Source organism: Vigna umbellata, chromosome 4 (assembly GCF_029865625.1).
Source record: "Vigna umbellata cultivar VRB3 chromosome 4, Vumbellata_1.0, whole genome shotgun sequence".
In the NCBI taxonomy this organism is placed as follows: Eukaryota; Viridiplantae; Streptophyta; class Magnoliopsida; order Fabales; family Fabaceae; genus Vigna; species Vigna umbellata.
The window spans coordinates 35,088,531-35,108,994 of NC_142168.1; the positions used below are offsets into that span (position 1 = coordinate 35,088,531).

Consider the following 20,464-nt stretch of genomic DNA (forward strand, 5'->3'; position numbering starts at 1 on the left):
ACAAAGAAACTTGTGTTTCTATGACAAAACCACCTCACTTTTTCTTGTGCTGCAATTCTACTTTTCATGGCATATGCATCAGCTTGCTCAGCATTTGTTTGACACATGCATACATAGGAAATGGATTCAATAGAATGTTGTCAATGTTATTTAGCGTACAATGTATAACATCATGAATCCATGTTCAGAAAATTTTTCAGTTTTTACAACGAATGCATGGATCAATTATGGAATTGTTCCAACTTAATCTGTTGTTTCTGAATTTGAGTCTTCAATATGCAACTGTCAGATATTCAGTGGGAGAGTTTTATCATTCATTCTGATCCTACCTAGTTCCAGCAAGATTGTTTTCTGTGGAGAATACTAGTAGTCTCTGCAAAAAGCTCTGAGATTTCCATTTAAGCATTAGAGTGTGATAATGACAGTTATTATAACAGTGGTGCTAATATTTGTGGGATTTGTGGTCCTGATCATATTTCATGTCTGTATTTCGGAGAGACTCTCTAGGAGAGGATCTATGGTTGAGAGGGGTGCAAATGGGGGAAGAAGCATGTCCATAGATGAGTTGGAGAAGCTCCCATGTTATGATTATGTTGCCAAAGGCAACACAAGCAGCCCTGTGGATTGTGCAGTTTGCTTGGAGAGCCTCATCACTGGAGATAAGTGCAGGTTGTTGCCTATGTGCAAGCACAGTTTTCATGCTCAATGTGTGGACACATGGCTTCTTAAGACATCCTTATGCCCAACTTGCAGGTCTAATGCTCATTCTCACAGTGAAAACCAAGTTATAGGTAACAGTGACTACTTGGTAGCACCAAATAGTGTGTCTAGGGAGGGCCAAACTGCCACAAGAAGTCAGCAACATGACAATATGGTGGTCTTGGTACAGCTGAGAGAAAGCCTAGAAAATGGTCCATCAACAAATGTTATCGTGGAAAATCCAACATTAGGAAGTCATAACTTGGTCAGAGAGGAGTAGAATCTAGAGAACACCAAGAACAGATTAAACAGAAATCAGATATCAGCTACCACTTTGCTTCATGCTGAAGAATTTGAAGCTGTGTGAAGGTAGCTCAAAAAATGAATATTGTTGAGATATTTGAATGATGAACAACTAGTCTTCTAGTATTATCATAATTATTATGATTTTTGCTCCATTTAGTTGTGATCTCATTTGCTTTCATTGTCCCTTTTGAATCACAAGTACTTCGTTAATTGCTTGATAGATTATTAAATAATAAACACTTGACTGATGTAGAACTTCTTCAATGAAATTAATTTCAGTTCCTACTCTTTAAATGATACTGCCATTCAGAGACAATACATTTTAGTAACTCTTTTAACAATTAAAATAGCCAATAAGTACCAAGATTGAATGGTAGCTTAATTTTGATTGAAGAATAATGCCACTAACATTGATAATATTATATTTTGGGCAGAGAGCAAACACAACATTAGTTGATTAATGTTTTTCACTTGACACTTCTCTGATAGAATACATTTCCTTTATCTCAAATCACATCCCAAATTATAAAATTTGTTATTAATTTTCACCAAAATACTACTTAATTTACAACTGCGCTACAATTTTCTTGTAGTGACAATTTAACACATGCAATATGGGAAGTGTAGTTCATTTATCTTTATGTTGCAGATAAATCAAACGTAAAATAACTTTCTCCAATGCATTGAAAACACAATGGTCAAATGGATACAAAACCGTCTAAAACATTCTTAACTGAAAGGAACTTTGAATGTGTATATGTAAAACGCTAAGAAACTAACACATGAAAACATGAATGTGCAAACTTATTAACATAAGCATGATTGGCACACGATTCAGGACCTTCTCCCTTCATCCCCGTTCTTCCTTCTCCTCTCCAAGATGAACAACTTGTGAGTAGAAACAAAGGGGTCTCGAAACATCATCATCTACTGTTCTTTTTTGACAGCCTGGGAAGATTGCTGAGCATCCCCTGTCGGCTGATTAATGCTAGCTTTGGCCTCAGCAACAAATTTCGGGTCAGGTTCGTGTTTATCTGCAGGTTCTCTCATTGCCAAATATATGTAAAATGCTATGATTACATTGACAGATATGACAGCAAGAAATCCACTCACTAGTGTCCCAGAGTAAGGGGACAAATTGGATGCTCCTGTTACAAACAAGGAAACACAGTAAGGTTAAGGTGGTAGTTCTGCAATTTCCATTCTATTTTTCTATTGGGTTTTATTCACAACCGGTTGGGAAACATTAAAGGAATGAAATGAAAAGAATAAAATCAGAATGCAGTGTCAGTGTAAAGGTTTTACATTGTCATGTCAACATAGACTGATGTATATTGTAAGACTATTGAGTTTAATTAACTTCAAATTCACATATCTAAGTTGGTTTCTAATTGGCTAATGAAACTCTAAATATCTTTATACTACTGACAGTATATGAAAATTAAATTAAATGAAAAATGATAAGATTGTTGAGAACAGGGATGAAACATTCCATTAATACATATACTATACCATATGGGCAAAACTGCACATTTCCTTACAGGCTAGCTATATATGTATAGAGACAATACTTTCTAGACGATTTGAAAAAGGTAAATTCAATGTCAGTCACTGCCCGAGAAGCAATAAATTTCCTTCAAAATAATCAGTGGTCGGTAAAGAGATCAAGGGTATTTTTTATTCTCTTTTCACTTTCTTGTTTTAAAAACTCTATTTTAAAAAAAAAATCTACACTGCTCACTACTCAGCAATCAATTTCTCAGCCAAAACCTACTATGTTTCAAATTTTTTTTCCAAAACAAGTGTTTCAAAGATAAAAACAGAAGCAGCTTGGAGATGTTGTTTCATCATCTTCTATTTTCTTCAAGTGCTCTATTAAAGTAGTCAGAGGACAAACTTTTAGAAAACAGAACCGTGCTAAAAAGACAAAACACTTCCAACTGAAATCAGGGACAAACAAATTATAGAAAACAATAACCATTTTCGAAAATAGTAACTAAACAAGGTCCGATATTCTAATTTTAGTTTTTGACAATGATAAAAGAGTTTAATTTCTGTGGAAGACCCGATGATCTTTTTTCTTTTACGCATCAACAAAAAAGCATGGTAGAAACTACTTTTGAGATAATTATTGTTAAAGCCAACGAAAAAAATCATACATGACAGTTTGTGATTGGATGGCGCTGAGCAATGTGATTGCATGCACTATTTACTCACAAAAAACAGAGAAAGTACAAGACCATCTCTTCAACAAGAAAGCAGAAAAAAAAAACTAACAAAAAGTTGGCTTGAAATATTAAGAAACTCTTACATTTGCCCTTAAAATGAATTTCACTAATTCTACCAGTCAAGCTGAAAGATAGAAGATATAAAGCATCCATATCACAGTACCAACCAACAACTCTTCAAAACAACAACAATAACCTATAAAAAGCTTAAGTACATTAGAATCTTACCAGGAAGCATGTTGTGATTGAAAGCATACAATATTGCAATGGGGATTGCCCACATCAACATTGATGCAACGAAAAACTTCTGAATCACTCTCATTTTTGCCTCAAATTCCTACAAAAAAAAGGTAAAATTTGTTTAATATTCGTAACCACTATTTCTTTTAATATTTACTGAACATTATTATCACTATGCTTCCAACTTATAAATTCTTTTCTAATTAAATCTCATATTTATCATCATTTGATAAATACTGATAAGTAGATGAAAGCTATAACCTTTGAATCCGAGGTAACCCTTTTCTCCCATTCTCATGCCTAGTAACGAACTGTCGTTGAAAGCTATAACCGCTGAATCCGAGATGAGTCTACCTTAAAAACGGTAAAAATGATAAATTTAACACATTAACTGAATACAAATTCTTAAATTTTGAGTCTTCAATAAAACTCTTAAACTCGACGACTTAAAAGTTCCCACACCCTCGAACCTAGTTAATTCGCAAGTAGAATCTTTTTTCAGTTGGGTCGTGTGAATTCGAGCAAACTCGCTCAAACTCGTATAGAATCGCGAGTTTATAGTGGATTCAGCGAGCTCAGTTGGACACTACGCAACAACAATGCAAACAAGACAGTGGAATTGTTTGTTTCTAGGTCATGATTTATGCAGAACGCACCTTGGTAACAATTCCGAGGTCACTGTTTCTCTCTTGCAACTTTATGTGCTTTTGGGGTGTTGATGTTGAGTTCTTCTATCGCAGGAACAGATCTATATTGGTGTCTTTCTCAGGTGATTTTGCGTTTCGACCTTCTCCCCTGCTACCACTGCTCTCAGGTTTCCTTTCTCTTGCCATTTCATAGACAGGACTACAAGTTAGTGGGTTGGGCCTCACTTTAAGTCCAACAACTTTTTTTTAAATAGTTTTTTTTTTCAAAGAATCTGTCACATTGACCCGGGTTGAAACCATCCATCCAAATGTAACCCGAAGTTACATATTCTCCATGATTGTGAAATGGCTTCCAAGAGCTTGAAGCTATCGAATTATCTACGGTTCTTCTGCAATTTCAATTTCAATCCTTTAACCCCTTATCGCTTTTCACTCCTAAACAGCACCAGAGGGAAAAACTCCATAGATTTGAAGCAGTATCCCCCAGAGCTCGTAAGAAGCTTCTCGGCTGCACAATTTAATCATGGCAACTCCATTCAAAGGAAAGGCCATGGACACCCTCACTATCTTGATGAGTCTCAGGTACTCTTGCTGAAAGTTTTCATTTTTCTCATTTGGGCAAGGGCTTTCGCTATGTTAGATGAAATGGGTGTTGTTCAAAATTGCTTACGGTTCAAAAAGTGTTATGTTCATTATGACGTAGAATGAAACGATGAAAATAAATTTAAAATTTTAGTGTAGTATTCAAATGGTTAAAATTAACTTTTGGAGAAGTAAATAAGGATTAGAGTGAAATCAACTTTTCTACCAATCAAATGAAAATTAGTTTATGGATGAACTTACTTGTAAAAGCTATGACAAATAAGTTTTTTCTTCAAAAATTATGTTAAATTTCTTGGATTTTCTTTTTTTCTTGTGTTGCTCAGGTTGAGAGAGTAAGGGGAATCATGGTTAAAGCAAAGTCAACAAGAATGTTCTATAAGCGTAGCAGAAATGGTGATGATTGTAGTGTTGGAAAGGAGTCACATACATTTTCACAAAATCCTATTGGCAGTCCCGAGTCATGTTCACAGCTCAAAGTTGATGTTGACACACTCACCAGAATCATCAACGACCACCCTTTCCCATTGCAACCCCTTCACCCTACACTCCTCCACCTCCTCCCTCCTTCCTCTTTCTCTACTTCCCTTGTGGAAAACGTCCTCGGCCGGCTGTTTGCTGCACATTCCAATGGTCTCAAGGCCTTGGAATTCTTCAACTACTGCCTCATCCATTCCCATTTGCCCTTAAGTCCTGATTCACTCAACATGACCCTCCACATCCTTGCACGGATGCGTTATTTTGACAAAACTTGGGTCCTGTTGAGGGACATTGCAAGAAGCCACCCTTCTTTGCTCACCCTTAAGTCAATGAGCATTGTGCTCTCAAAAATCGCCAAATTCCAATCCTTTGAAGACACCCTTGATGGGTTTAGAAGGATGGAAGATGAAGTGTTTGTTGGCAGGGAATTTGGCACCGAAGAGTTCAATGTGCTTCTTAAAGCATTTTGTACACAGAGGCAGATGAAGGAAGCCAGGTCTGTGTTTGCGAAGCTTGTGCCACGGTTTACTCCTAATACCAAGTCCATGAATATTCTTCTCCTGGGGTTCAAAGAATCAGGTGATGTTACTTCTGTTGAGCTTTTCTATCATGAAATGGTTAAGCGTGGTTTTAGTCCGGATGGAGTGACATTTAATGTTAGGATTGATGCTTACTGCAAGAAAGGTTGTTTTGTTGATGCTTTGAGACTTCTGGAGGAGATGGAGGGGAGAGATATTGTCCCTACCATTGAAACTATAACTACTTTGATTCATGGAGCAGGGTTGGTTCGAAATATAGGCAAGGCGTGGCAGCTGTTTAGTGAGATTCCTTCAAGAAACTTGGTTGCCGACACTGGCGCTTATAATGCTTTGGTTACTGCTTTGGTTAGAAACAGAGAAATTGAATCTGCTTTGTCCTTGGTGGATGAGATGGCTGAAAAACACATCGAGCTAGATGGTGTCACTTACCATACAATGTTCTTAGGATTGATGAGGTCAAGAGGGATTGAAGGTGTGAGTGAGCTTTACCAGAAGATGACTCAAAGGGGTTTTGTTCCAAAAACAAGGACAATTGTAATGCTGATGAAGTTTTTCTGTCAAAATTATCAGCTTGATTTAAGTGTAGGTCTGTGGAAGTACCTGGTGGAGAAAGGGTACTGTCCCCATGCTCATGCTTTAGATCTTCTGGTCACTGGATTGTGTGCAAGGGGTTTGGTGCATGATGCTTTTGAGTGCTCCAAACAAATGTTGGAGAGAGGAAGACACATGAGTAGTGCATCATTTCTGATGCTGGAGAGGTTTTTGTTGCAGGCGGGTGACATGGACAAGTTGAAGGAGCTTGACCAGATGATTAAAAAATTGCAGAGTGTCTTACCACCGTCTAGAGGAAACACTACTGGTATTTTTACCTCTAGGGTTATAACGTAGCATCATTTAGTCTAAAATACAACAACTATTGCCGCCCTGATTTTGATGGATTTTTCTTTTGTACTAACATGTTATTTCTCTGAATTACAATTTAACGATCATAGTATATTGATTAAGTAAAAGTCCTCCAATTTGTTGATCAAAGTCATGAATAATATTTTGACAGCTTAGTTGGTGAAGTTAGGTGGAGATGGAAAGGGAAATCACAGTTAAGGTCCAAACAGACAGTGTTCTATAAGCACAGATGGTGATGATTGTATTTATAGAAAGGAGTCACGAAAATTTCCCTGAATTTTATTGACATACATGGGCATGTGAACTTTAGTCATGAAGTGTCAAGGTCACTGGCAGTTTGTCTCGGTTTGCTTTTGGTTGTAATGCTGCTCAGGGGAAGGTTTGCTTTGTTGCTAACATCTGTTAAAACTGTAGAGGTTCTTGAGCAAGTGCTTTCGGCAGTCATAGGGCACATACCTTCCCCTCAATGGAAGAGTGATTCTCCTCTATGGATGGTTTTTGTTTTATTCATACTATGATTGAAAGGGGGTAAAAATGCCATGTTGCAATTGTTGATGGTGTCCTGGATAAGGGGTATACGGTTTCTTCTGCAGCTAATAGGCAGTCATATGAAGTTTTAGATACAGGCAGCATGCATCCTGAACTTGCACCTACTGGAAATCTTGCTTACTGAAACCCATTATGTTTCAGCCCAGAGACAAGTAACTGGTTATGTATCTGATCAAGGTGTCTCTTGTGGGTAGAATTATCAATAAGAGACGCATAAAAAGAGTCTGAATTGACACTACGATCACGGTTAACAGAATGTTCAGGATGAAGAGCTGATGAAGAACAAATATATTTGACACACTTGAGCTAATGATGAACAAATATATTTGACACACTTGAGCACCAATCATGTGGGTATTTCAGAAGTTGTAATCTTTCGGTATTTTGCAGTAAGGGGAGATAAGCTAAAGAAATTCCAAACCATAGTCCTGCGTCCATTATCTTCAATGTATCTTTGCAAATTCTAAACTCATCAACACATTTCAATTAGACAAATGGTGATCTAACCAATTCAGTTTCTCGTTTCCAGCTCCCAGCCTATTGAAGCTCGATTTAGTTCTGATTTCTCTGTCCAGCCTAATTTGGAGCACACTGAACTGAAGCTTTTAGTCAAACACCTAGCCTATGTTAAGAGAGGAGATAAGTGACAACAGAACTTGTTGAAGCATTTAGTCGAACACGTAGGCTATGTAAACATTAGAGGGTGTAATCAGTAATTTGAATCAACTGTGTATTGGTTGTCGCTGTGTCTGCATATAAAAAAGTAAACACTAATAAATGATTTATACAATCAACTGATTGGAATTTTTTTAATATAACTTTAAATAATTTGTTCTTTTTTTTACATAGGTACGTGCATGTTATAAAATTCCATGTAATATAAATTAGAGGGATAAAACCACCATTGAATTACACTCTTTCAATAATCTAGTGTTCAATGCTCATGGCAAGTGAAAAGGGTGAGAAATGGTAACACTCTATTTCTTAAATGACTTCAGATTTTCACTGGCCGGCCACAATGCTTATGGCACACAAAAGTAAAAGGGGATGTTAATTACTTGTTTTTTTTTTTTAATGTTTCTAAGAAGCTTTTCATGAGGTGCTATAATAACGGACAAATCACTGTTTCTCAAACTCTTATAATGGCAATCTACAATATATTCCAATAGTCTGATTTTACATGAAATGATTGTATAGGCTATTGACCAATCCAATGCTCAAAAGGAGGCAATCAAAGTCTCTTTTCTGCATCTATTTCAGCTTCCATAAAAAAAACTAATATTTCATTGAAGTTTTAGTCTTTAGTTAGCTAATGATCACTTCTAGAAGACAATGGCATTATGAATACTTTGGCAAATTCAATGCCTTAGGAATGCTCCATGAAAGATGCAATGCTGGTTCTTTTTCTTAGACAAGACATCATGAACAAAAACACTTAGGTAGTGGAAAACTAGAGCCATGCAGGATTCTTCAAAGGAGTGACAGAAGCTTTAACTTGAAGGTAGCTTCTAAGGCTGTAGATTCCCCTTACTCTCCCTTGACCACTCATTTTATATCCACCAAAAGGTATTGCTGCATCAAAGACATCATAGCAGTTGATCCATACTGTTCCAACTCGCAATGCCCGCATCAAGGTATTGGCAGTGTCTGTATTCTGAGTATAAACTCCAGCAGCCAGGCCATAATGAGTTGCATTGGCCCTTCTTATCACCTCCTCTAGATCCCTGTGATTTATTTCATAGCACAGAATAAGAGGAATTTAAGATGAGGAACTACTGAAGAATGTGCAAAGCACATACATGATGACACTTTTATCTAGTGACTAATAGCATACTTGAATTTCAGGATAGATTGTACCGGACCGAATATCTCATCTTTTGCTATCAACATGTCGTCCTATAATATTAAGAAAGAAAGCTATTTACTTCACTATTGGAACAATTTATCACTTATTTAGAAATTGAACCATTGTTAATTCGAAGTGTCATGCCTGAACATTTGAGAAAACAGTTGGTTCGATGTAGTAGCCTTTCGAGCCAACTCTTTGACCACCAGATTCCAGTTTAGCACCACTTTCAATGCCTGATCTTATGTATTTCATGATCTTCTCGAATTGTGCAAAATCAATCTGAAACACATACAACTATCAATGTCATCACCCTTTAAGATGCCAGCCATAAGTTGAAGAAAACTAAATCAAGATTTCTGTTGATTTGATTATGAATGAGCAATTGCAAAAGCATGGTTTCTTTTACTTATACCTAAGTTATTGAAAAAACTTATGCAGTTATTCTTGTTTGAACCAAGTTTTCTCTTAGATTGACGGTTCATTCGGAAAGTTTCATAGATACCTGAGGACCTTGCTCAACCCCACTTTTGAAAGGGTCTCCAACAACACGTTTAGTAGCACGAGCTTTAGCCTTTTCCACAAATTCATCATATATGCTTTCATGAACAAATGTACGAGAACCAGCACAACAACATTGCCCCTATGCAGAAGCAAAAGAAAACAGCTTGAACCATATTGGAACATATGCAATAAAAGAAATGGAGAAGGCTATGTTCTCACTGTGAACTATAACATAAGATAAGAGAAATGCTAGCAATACATTATTTCAAATACTATTTTGAAGATCCTCTTTACCATTGGTTAAAATTTATTTAAAACTGCAAACTTTATTTGAAGTAGATTGTGTTGTTACCGTTCCTAATAATGAAATTAGGATAATCAAACCTGATTAAAGAATAATGCAGAATGTGCTGCCTCAACAGCTGCATCGATATCAGCATCCTTGCAGACAATGAATGGAGATTTTCCACCCAGCTCCAGAGTTACAGGCTTCAGGTTACTGCGTGCTGAGAGTTCTAATACCCGTCTACCGGTCTGAGAGGATCCTGTGAAAGCAAGCTACAAAAACAAAATCAACCAATTTTTATTTTACTATTAGATATTAGGCCATATAGGCATAAACTGATGCATATATGTATTGTAGAGACAATCAGCAGAGTAAGCTATATATTAAAATGTGTTTTACAAGTCCTAAAGATCTGGTAAAAATTGGTTTTAGTTCTTACTATAAACAATGGTTTTGGTTCTCATGATTCTAAAATGTAGTGGATTTATTCCCTAATTCTATAATTTATTTTGATTGAACCACTAATAAAATTCACCACATTTCATAGAGGAAAGTTTTACAAGGTGTTGAGTAGAAAATGGGGTTTTTTGTTCATCACCCTTTCATAAATACAAGGACTAAAACTATCATTTTTGAAGTTAAGGAACTGTAACCAATGTTAATCAAATCATAAGATACTTAAACACCTTATACCTTTTTCTTTTTTTTTTTTAAAGTTTCAGGAGAATCATTCCACTAAATGTTCTAAAGTACCTTGTCAACATCCATATGAGTACACAGAGCTGCCCCAGCAGTAGGACCAAAGCCACTGATAACATTCAGAACTCCAGGAGGAAGTCCTGCCTATTGCATCAAATCCATCAGTGAGAACAATCACAAAAGTATAAGCACAGAGAACATCACAATCTTTTTGTTGTTAGCAATTTTGGAATTTCATTTTTTTGTTCATTTCAAATTGAAGCTATAATTTCCTTGAGAACAAGATTGAAGACTTGTTCACATTCTCTTTAAAAGGAAGAGTTATCCTTTTTTTTCTCTTGATATTATTTTGGCTGTAAGACTTATAGGTGTGCTGTAAGACTACCTCATGAAATAGCTTTGACACATAAATGGCAGAAAGGGGTGTCTGTTCTGCAGTTTTCATTACAACTGTATTACCACAAGCTAATGCAGGTGCAACCTTCCATGAAAAAATAAGAAGTGGGAAATTCCAAGGAACAATCTGCCCTGCTACTCCAATAGGTTCATGCAAGGTTTGAACATGGTATGGCTCATCAGCTGGAACTGTTAAACCATGAATTTTATCCGCCCAACCTGAAGAAAACATAAAAGATACCAAAGAATGTCAGCTTGTCAAACAATACTATAACTACATGATATAAAAACTCAAAGATAATACAGTTACCTGCATAATATCGGAACAAGCGTACCACCATAGGTATTTCAACATTTGCAGCCTGTTCATAAGGCTTACCATTATCCCATGTTTCAATTGCTGCAACTTCATCATTGTGTTTCTCCAATATATCAGCACAACGAAAAATTATTTGTGATCTTTCCTAGAGGAGTTCATCAAAGATAATGGACAAAATTGTTGCACATAAAAACCATGTAGCATTCTTGTAGCCCAAAGGAAAAGTTACAGCACCAAAACACTTCCATATACTGAAATTTACAGAATAAATTAGGATTAAACAATGATGTATTACATAAGCTGTCATTTTTGGCCATGGTCCCTCATCAAAAGCCTTGCGAGCAGCACGTACAGCACGATTTACATCTTCAACATCCGCTTCGGCTACATTGGCAATTGTATCTCCAGTCCTAGGATCATTGGTTGGAAAAGTTTTTCCTAACAGATGAAAATTTGCTAAAAGTTAAGTTTTTGTAGCATAGATGGATGTTTTCATATCAATGAAACAACAATGTTTTAAGTACATAAATGTAAGATATTAACCAGAAGCTGCATCAACAAACAGTCCATCGATCAGAAGCTGATTATGCTCAATTTGCACTGGTGGTTTGCTAGGCTCTATATCAGCAGCAGCAGAAGCACCAGTTCCACTTAAACTTCTATGCCGGAGACAACATAGGCCTGGAAATTTAGTCAATAGTATAAAAACCAAAAGGGAAAAAAAGTTCAAAAATCAAAACTTTCTTTCATGTTTTAAATTCTTTTCTCCGATGCAATTTATAAAGACAACAGGGTGGTTTTCATTATTTCAGTTTTTTGACTCAAAATGTGCACATTATAAAAAGGAGAGATAGTAGTATACCTAAGCAACGTTTAGTGGTTGAGACAAAAGAAGAAGAAGAAGACACATTCTGCAGAGTGGAAAGAATTCTAGAAGCCATGATCTACTTTGCATGAAGACTTTGAATGTTGAAGTTTTTTTCACTTTCTTTGTGATCCTGCACACAGATTTCTAGCACCATACAAATGTGCCTGAAACTAAGGATGGAAGAGAAGGTGGAGAGAACAAAAAGTTATCAGTACTTAGCACTATTCTGTTACCATTAATGTAAAAGTTCATCAGCTCTATTAGCCATGTGAATCAAAATTATGAATGAATCAAGAACAAGTTGAAAGAGACATTCTAACCAAAATGTAATAACGATAGCCGCCATAATAGTTCACCTTACTTATATGTGATGTAGGAAATTGATAATCACCAACCCATGTTGGCTTCAAAAAAGAGAAAGATAAAAAGAAAGAGTAATCGAATTTATATTTGTATTTACATTAAGAAAGAAGGGAAATTTTAAATACATTATAAGAAAAATATATATTTATTAATTTTATTTAATTTGATTATGTGGTTGATAAAAATTTCAATCAGGTTTCTCAATGTTTTTTTAAAAGAAATGTAATAATATGATTGTTTTTTATCCAATAAGTAGTAAAATATTTAATAACCCGCCTATAATAATGATAAAAAGTTGTTTTTCCATGATAAAATAATGATATGGTACATTTATATTTATTTAACATATATTGTAAATATAAAAGTTATGAAAGAAGTATTTTAAAAAAACGATAATATCAAATAATCTAAAAAAATTATATTAAATTATTATTTCTCTTTTTATATATATATACACACACACAAACAAAGGTTGCCACCTTATCATTCTTGCTACCAATTCTTGACAAATCTTGCTTCACATTGCTTGTGGTTGCCACGTCAATGCCACCACCACCATGTCCAACCTCTACATTTTTCTCTCTCTCTCTCTCTTTATTAAATTACTTTTCTCATAGTTATCATCTCACACAATAATATTCCGTTTTTCCTTCAATATTGTGATCTGGAATGTATTTTATTTTTAGTATTTTGAATGGTATGTTTTGAAATATATTTTTTATTTTTTATTTTGAATCATGTATGCTTGAATACAAATTTTATATTTGAAATGTATATTTTATTTTATATTTTAAAATACATAATTTATATTTTGAATTTTCGATTTTAAAACTCAATAAAAACTTTGAAGATAAAATTATACTTTCAAAGTGTATTAAAGTTCGTGATGAAACAGTGGTTTTTCTCATGGATTACAACAATTATGATATATATCATTACATTATTATGACATTGTGTTGTTATTGGTGTTGAAACTCATTGTTTGACCGTTTATTCTGTTATACTGTTACTGTTCTATCAGTAAATACCTCTTGTATATAAGTTTTGGTTTTTCATTTATTAATAACAACATAGATTTTTCTCACTCATTCTATTTCGTGTGTGTTTTTTCTTTACCTTCGTTCTCTGTTTCAATAGTGGTATCCAGAGCGTAGATTACAGAGACTGGGAGTGTGCGTCTTCAAACCTTTCTTAACGATAACAATGCGGTGGCTGAAGGGTGTGGTTGAGACGATTCAAAATGCAGCCACGGCGAGTGAGGCTTGGGGCATACTGGTGAGATGCCATGCTGGGGGAGATAAAATTAGAAGGTGAAACTACAAACACCGAGGAGACAATATGAGCACTTGCAGATGGATGATGGTGAAAAGGTGAGTGAATACTTCAACAAAGTGCTGTCAATTGCTAACCAGATGAAAGGCTGCGGTGAAACGATTACTGATCTCATGGTGATAGAGAAGATTATGAGATTGCTGCCCCAGAAGTTTGATCATATTGTGGTAGTAATCGAGGAGTCGAGAGATCTTGAAAAACTAAAGATCGAAGAACTCCAAAATTCGTTGGAGGCACATGAAATGAGGATGCGTGAAAGAAATCCTATCAAACTTGATGAACAGGCTCTGAGAGTCCAGCATTTCAAGAGCGATGAGAAAAAAAATTCTAAGAAGTGGAAAGGGAAATCAGGAAAAGGAAAATGAAGGAAAAAAAGTAGTAATACAGAAGAACAAGAAGAAAAGAATGAGTCTGTTGAAGGCAAAGGGAAATTTGATAAGCAACAAAAGAAGAAAGACAAGAGAAACATTGAATGTTTCAATTGTCACGGACACTTTGCGTATGAATGTTTCTCAGACAAAGGGAAGCAGAGAAGAAGAAGCAGTATCGTATTAAAGAAGCTCATCTTGCACAAGAAGATCCTGACTCCGAGCCTTTGACGTTGATGGTAATGACCTCTACTGAGTGTTTCGATCCAATGAACAAGATTTGGTACTTGGACTCTAGTTGCTCAAATCATATGACGTGTAATAGAAGGTGGCTGGTGAATTTTGACGAAACCAAGAAGAGCAAAGTTAAGTTTGAAAACGAAAACACATTGATGGTTGAAGCAATGGGTGATGTGATCATTAATAGGAAGAATGGTTCACAAGCTACAATCTCCAGCGTGCTATTCGTTCCTGCGATGAAATGTAATCTCCTCAGCGTTGGACAGTTGGTCGAAAGAGGATACACTATAATAATGGGAAACAATGATAGGGTGGAATTGTTTGACAGAAACAAGAAGCTGATTTTGACGAGCAAGATCTCTAGAAACAAGACTTTTCAAGTCAGTTTGGAGGTAGTAGAAAGTCTGCAATGTATGGCTGCTGTAAAAAAGGAAGAAAGCTAGTTGTGGCATCTGCGTTTTGGGAATTTGAATTTCAGAGACTTGCAGAGGCTTGGTGAAAAGGGTATGGTATCAGGTATACCAAATATTTCCTTGCCAGATAATGCAAGTGAGTCGTGTTTGACAGGCAAGCAAACTAGGAAATCATTTCAGTCTCAATTGAGGAAGAGATCAAAGGAATGTCTTGAAATTGTATATTCTGATGTCTGTGGTCCGATTGAGGTTCCCTCCTTGGCAGGCAACAGATATTTTCTTGTGTTTGTTGATGAACACAACAGAATGATATGGGTATATTTGATCAAGGCAAAGAGTGAAGTCTTGGAGATGTTCAAGAGATTTAAGGCTGGTGTAGAAAAGGAGAGTAGGAAGGTGCTGAAAATTCTCAAAACTGACGGAGGTGGAGAATACACCTCGTTGGCATTTGGAGAATTCTGTCAAAGTGAAGGAATTAAACACGAGATGATTGCACCTTACACGCCCCAGCATAATGGTCTGGTGGAGAGAAGAAATCGAACGGTGACAAACATGGTTAGATGTCTCATCAAGGAGAAGGAGATGCCACGGAAGTTCTGGGCTGAAGCTGTCTCGACAGCTGTTTACATTCTTAACAGGTGTCCCACTAAAAGAGTTAAAGGCAAGGTGCCCTGGGAGATTTGGACTGGAATGAAGCCATCTGTGAGTCATTTACGTGTGTTTGGCTCGTTAGCATACGCACACGTAGCGGAGCAGAAGCGAACTAAGCTAGAGGATAACGGGGAACCCATGGTGTTTATGGGATACCATGATACAGGAGCGTACAAATTGTATGATCCAATAAGGCAGAGGATGGTGTTGAATAGAGATGTAATTGTCTTGGAAAACGAATGTTGGGACTAGAATCAAATGCAGTCGAGCATGAAGAAAACTTTGTTGCATGGACTAACAAATGATTATGCACTAAGAGGAGCTGAGGCAATCTCTGATGGCAACTAGGACTTGAACGAAACATCTCAGAGACCTAGGAGACAGACGACGAGGCCGCCTAGATTCTTTGACTATGAGGTGTATTCGGATGCAGGGATTAACGAAGAAGGAGAGTTAATTCACATGGCTCTGATGGCTGGAGCATAACCGGTTGATGTAGACGAAGCCTTGAAGCAATCGGTGTGGAGGAATGCAATGATGGAGGAGCTCAATTCAATCGAGAAAAATAACACGTGGAGGTTAGTAGACCTTCCACCTGGGAAGCGGTGTATTAGTGTCAAATGGGTTTTCAAGAAGAAACCGAATCCAGATGGCACCATTTCAAAGTATAAAGCGAGACTTGTGGCTAGAGGTTTTCTGCAGAAGAAAGGAGTTGATTTTGATGAGGTTTTCGCTCCTGTGGCACGATTAGAAACCATACGTCTGGTTGTTGCAGTTACATGTGCTAGGAGATGGAAGATGTTTCAGCTGGATGTGAAATCAGCGTTTCTACACGGATTATTGGAAGAAGAGGTATTCAGCCCCCTAGATTCAAGAAAGGGATAAGGAGAATAAGGTATATAAGTTGCAGAAAGCCCTCTACGGCGTAAGACAGGCACCCAGAGCCTGGAATAAAAAGATTGATTCATCTCTTCTCAGTCACGGTTTTGAAAGGTGCACAGATGAACACTGAGTTTATGTGAAAGCAGGTTTAGATGGAAACGTTATGATCATCTGCCTCTATGTGGGTGACCTCTTGGTGACTGGTTCAAGTTTGAACAACATAGAAGAGTTCAAGGAGCTGATGAAGACTGAGTTTGAAATGACAGACATGGGAAAGCTCAGTTATTTCTTAGGTATGGAATTCACTCATACCAATTTGTGACTCATCATGCACCAGTGGAAGTATACGAGAGAGTTGCTTGAAAGATTCAACATGAATCAATGCAATGCTGTTAAAAGCCCATTGGAGGTAAATGTTAAACTGAGAATAGATGAGGCAGAAGAGGCAGTGAATGAGACTGTGTACAAACAGATGGTGGGATCATTACGGTTCTTGTGTAACAGTAGACTGGAGCTGATGTTTTGTGTTGGCAAGCAGGTTCATGAACCAACCCAAGAAGAGTCATATGGTTGCTGCAAAACGCATTATGAGGTACATCAAAGGTACTGTGGGAATTCTGTTTCCTTTTGGCATGAAGAAAGACGGGCTGGAGCTGATAGGCTATTGTGACTCGGATTATGGGGGAGACGCGGTTGAACGGAAAAGCACTTCTGGATACATCTTCTTTGTGAATAAGCCACCTATTTCATGGTGCTCGAAGAAGCAAACCATAGTGGCATTATCAAGCTGCGAGGCAGAGTATATAGCAGGTTGCTATGCCGCTTGTCAAGGTATCTAGCTGAAGGAGTTGCTGGCAGAGTTGAAGATAGTAAGTGAAAGCTCAGTGAAGCTAAGGATGGATAATACATCTGCTATCAATCTGGCTGTAAGTCATGGCAGAAGTAAACATATAAAAGTGAAGTATCACTTCTTGAGAGATATGGTAAATAAAGGGAGAATTGAACTTTCACATTGCAGAAGTGAAGAACAATAGGCTGATTTGTTTACCAAAACATTGGCTGGTGATAGGTTTGAGTTTCTGAAAAAAGGAGTTGGTGTTGTGTCACTTAATTAGTTTGAATTAAGGGAGAATATTGGTGTAGGTGTATGGTGTGTTGTGTACATGTAATTCAAACTCATTGTTTGACCGTTTATTCTGTTATACTGTTACTGCTTTATCAGTAACAGTACCTCTTGTATATAAGCTTTGGTTTTTCATTCATTAATAATAATGCAGACTTTTCTCACTCATTCTGCTTCGTGTGTGTGCTCTTTCTTTACCTTCATTCTCTGTATCAATAGTTGTGACCCATGCACGCGTCTTCAACGCTGATTTAGATACACAAGAAACGTTGTAAAGGACAAACGATTGAAAAACGAAACTTTTCTGTGTTTTTGAGTGGGAAAAATGGCAAATTTGTGTAGTAAGCAATAGAAGAACATGAGCCAGACCACTTTTTTCTAAGACAAAATCCTTAAATCATTATAATTACCTTTAAACCAAACATCTGACTCCAAACTTTTCTAACCTATTTCAAAACAAAAGAAAAAGAAAATAGAACAACGTAAAATTAAGAGTACACAAGCATGTGCATGCAATGCAAAATCTGACTTGTACGCACTTTTAAAATGTGACTTGCAGAAAGAAAAATTTATTGGAATTTTTTTAGAAAAAAAAATATAATATATTATTCGTATAAATATTATAAGAGCTTACTTATGATTCAATGTATTGTGTGTTATAGTAACTCTGTAATGATAATTCTTAAGAATATCTGTCATGAAAAATAAAATGAAAAGAAGAAGAAGTCGCACATACCCTTTCAAGCTAAAAAAATATGTTTCACAATTACCTCAAATTGTTTTCCTTTTATATTTATATATACACGTTTTGTTTTGTTTAACTGTTTCACAATTACCTCAAATTCATTTTGTTAGAATTGAGTTCATAGATACTAATCTATGTTTAAATATATATTTCCATAACAAAATGTTGTTAGTAAAAGTAATATTTATTTTGACTAAATTACACACTTAAAATATAAATATGTTAAAATAATTTTTCTTGAATAAACAGAATACTTTATGATAGATACTCGATTTTTTTTGTGTTTTCTATAAAATTACAATTTTAAAAATAATTCTATTTTGCTTCAAATTATATAATACACGGTTTCAAATTATTAATGGTGTTATTTCACATTTCAAAGACTTTATTCTAACAATTCCAAAATGAAAAAAAAAAACTCCCCAGAGTATAAGTATGACAAATAATATTTAGGAGAAATATTATCTAAATCTATTTTGATTGAAAAAAAATTATATTGACCAAATACGAGTATAGAAATGAAAATAACTAATATTTAATATTTTAAATTAGATATAAAAATAAACATCAGTATTTCTGTCTCGTTTTATTTTCCATTTCAATATTAAATTATTATAATATTCATAATTTATCACATGAAATACAAAAGTTATATTCGCTATTTTATTTGATCATTAATTTTGTAGTCCTTTTCTTCTTTATTTTATTTCTTTTATCTTTTTTTAATTGTAACTTGTTCAAAATTTATAAACTTCTTATTTTCATGGCATTTTACTTTTCACAGCTTTAACTACACACTGAATTAGATAATTTCTACTCTTTTTATTATTTTTATTTATTTTTCTTTTACATGATAATATTTAACTTCAAATTTTAAGTATTCAGTGTAAAGTTTTAATTTCCTATGTAACATTAACTTATGTTTTTTGTTCTATTTAACTTCTAATTTCATTTTATTCAAAGAAATTTTCTTTGACTAAAAAATTTACATTCAACTTTAATGGTTTGATTCATTCAAAATCCATGAAGTTTATTGGAATGTTCAAGATATTTTTCTTTCACCACAACATTTTATCTCATTTTGTTTAAATGGAATATTGCATATGGAGTTCTCAATTTTATTATCAACACATTTGATTATTATTTTTATCCTATTAATTGATATCTCATTTGATTTATATAGTCATAATTGATATCCTATTAATGGAGTATAGGCAAAGACAACATCAGAATCTTTTTTATGTTAGCAATTTTGGAATTTAATTTTTTTGTTCATTTCAAATTGAAGCTATAATTTCTTTAATAAGTGTGACAATCATAAGATTAAAGACTTGGTCACATTCTCTTTAAAAGAGTTATCCTTTTTATTTTCTCTTGATTTTATTTTGGCTGAGATGAGGTTATTGATACAGTATTTTAAAATGACAAGAACTGACGAATATTCTTGAAGAAATTTTTTTCTTGTAGAATCTTATTGATTTTGACTTGACTAAAACCTAAAAGCCAACTATGAGATACAAAACTTTTTAATCACCCTGATAAAGGTATGGATTTAAGAGGGATTGCTTGCTCTATAGAAGAATAATAACAGTCACAGAAGTCAAACCCAACCCAGCAAGAACATGATGAAACATTATGACTTTGGCATGTTATTAATGTTTTTTTTTTCTAATTTGTTTACTTTAATCCTTAAAATATATTTTAGTAATGCTTTAAAATTCACGTAGATAGAATTTAAAAATATTATATTTCACCTCTTATCGAATATTTATGAGGAGAAAAAGAAATGGAGATTAGAAATGGCGACCTTCATATAGTAATTGCAATATATTAGCTATTATTATTTGTTTTATATTCGTTTTATATAGTAAAAGTATATTAACTGAATCAGTTATTTATTAATATTAACTGAAAACGGTTATTTGAATTGAACTTAAATTGTCATAAATTTAGATGGAATAGGTGACCGAGAGGATTCGACAACCTGGACGAGGAACTGCTAAACATTGATTGAACAGCGCTAGACATTCCAGTTTATTATCATCTCAATTATAAAACCCAATAAATTGCAAAACATTAATGTTTTAATACAGAAACAGCACTAAAAACAACCTAATACAGCAAAGATAATTTATTTTCTGCAGCATTTTAATCAAAACAGCAAACAATTTTCTGCAGCAATTTAAACCCAAAGAGCCAACAATTTTCTGTAGAATTTTAATCAAAACAGCAAAGACA

General features: G+C 35.1%; 4 protein-coding genes across 7 annotated transcripts; 2 read left to right on the top strand and 2 right to left on the bottom strand.

Moving 5' to 3' along the window:
- Window positions 1-1,157, top strand: LOC124838653 (RING-H2 finger protein ATL52-like). The gene has a single exon (XM_047314314.2). It carries the CDS (start codon window positions 419-421, stop codon window positions 977-979), a length of 561 nt encoding a protein of 186 aa, XP_047170270.2. The 5' UTR covers window positions 1-418; the 3' UTR covers window positions 980-1,157.
- Window positions 1,158-1,666: 509 nt separating this feature from the next.
- LOC124838654 (uncharacterized) lies at window positions 1,667-4,285 on the bottom strand. Of its 3 annotated transcripts, none has more exons than XM_047314315.2 (4): window positions 4,130-4,285; window positions 3,735-3,827; window positions 3,462-3,570; window positions 1,667-2,153 (listed from the first exon to the last, which is right to left on the bottom strand). In XM_047314315.2, the coding sequence occupies exons 3-4, from the start codon at window positions 3,553-3,555 to the stop codon at window positions 1,933-1,935; spliced, it is 315 nt and encodes a 104-aa protein (XP_047170271.1). In that variant the 5' UTR covers window positions 3,556-3,570; window positions 3,735-3,827; window positions 4,130-4,285; the 3' UTR covers window positions 1,667-1,932. The 3 variants fall into 3 exon arrangements, with proteins under 3 accessions (XP_047170271.1, XP_047170273.1, XP_047170272.1); XM_047314317.2 differs by having other exon boundaries at window positions 3,735-3,823; window positions 4,130-4,280; XM_047314316.2 differs by lacking the exon at window positions 3,735-3,827 and having other exon boundaries at window positions 4,130-4,283.
- A 37-nt stretch (window positions 4,286-4,322) lies between these two features.
- LOC124838650 (Tetratricopeptide repeat (TPR)-like superfamily protein) lies at window positions 4,323-8,035 on the top strand. The gene is made up of 2 exons (XM_047314308.2): window positions 4,323-4,702; window positions 5,047-8,035. Exons 1-2 carry the CDS (start codon window positions 4,466-4,468, stop codon window positions 6,625-6,627), a joined length of 1,818 nt encoding a protein of 605 aa, XP_047170264.1. The 5' UTR covers window positions 4,323-4,465; the 3' UTR covers window positions 6,628-8,035.
- Window positions 8,036-8,417: 382 nt separating this feature from the next.
- Window positions 8,418-12,411, bottom strand: LOC124838651 (benzaldehyde dehydrogenase, mitochondrial-like). 2 transcript variants are annotated; one of them, XM_047314309.2, is made up of 11 exons: window positions 12,104-12,408; window positions 11,785-11,922; window positions 11,537-11,679; window positions 11,233-11,386; window positions 10,912-11,141; window positions 10,581-10,670; window positions 9,926-10,099; window positions 9,543-9,680; window positions 9,182-9,319; window positions 9,026-9,087; window positions 8,418-8,915 (listed from the first exon to the last, which is right to left on the bottom strand). In XM_047314309.2, exons 1-11 carry the CDS (start codon window positions 12,180-12,182, stop codon window positions 8,642-8,644), a joined length of 1,620 nt encoding a protein of 539 aa, XP_047170265.1. In that variant the 5' UTR covers window positions 12,183-12,408; the 3' UTR covers window positions 8,418-8,641. The 2 variants fall into 2 exon arrangements, with proteins under 2 accessions (XP_047170265.1, XP_047170267.1); XM_047314311.2 differs by lacking the exon at window positions 9,026-9,087 and having other exon boundaries at window positions 8,643-8,915; window positions 12,104-12,411.
- Window positions 12,412-20,464: the final 8,053 nt, after the last annotated feature.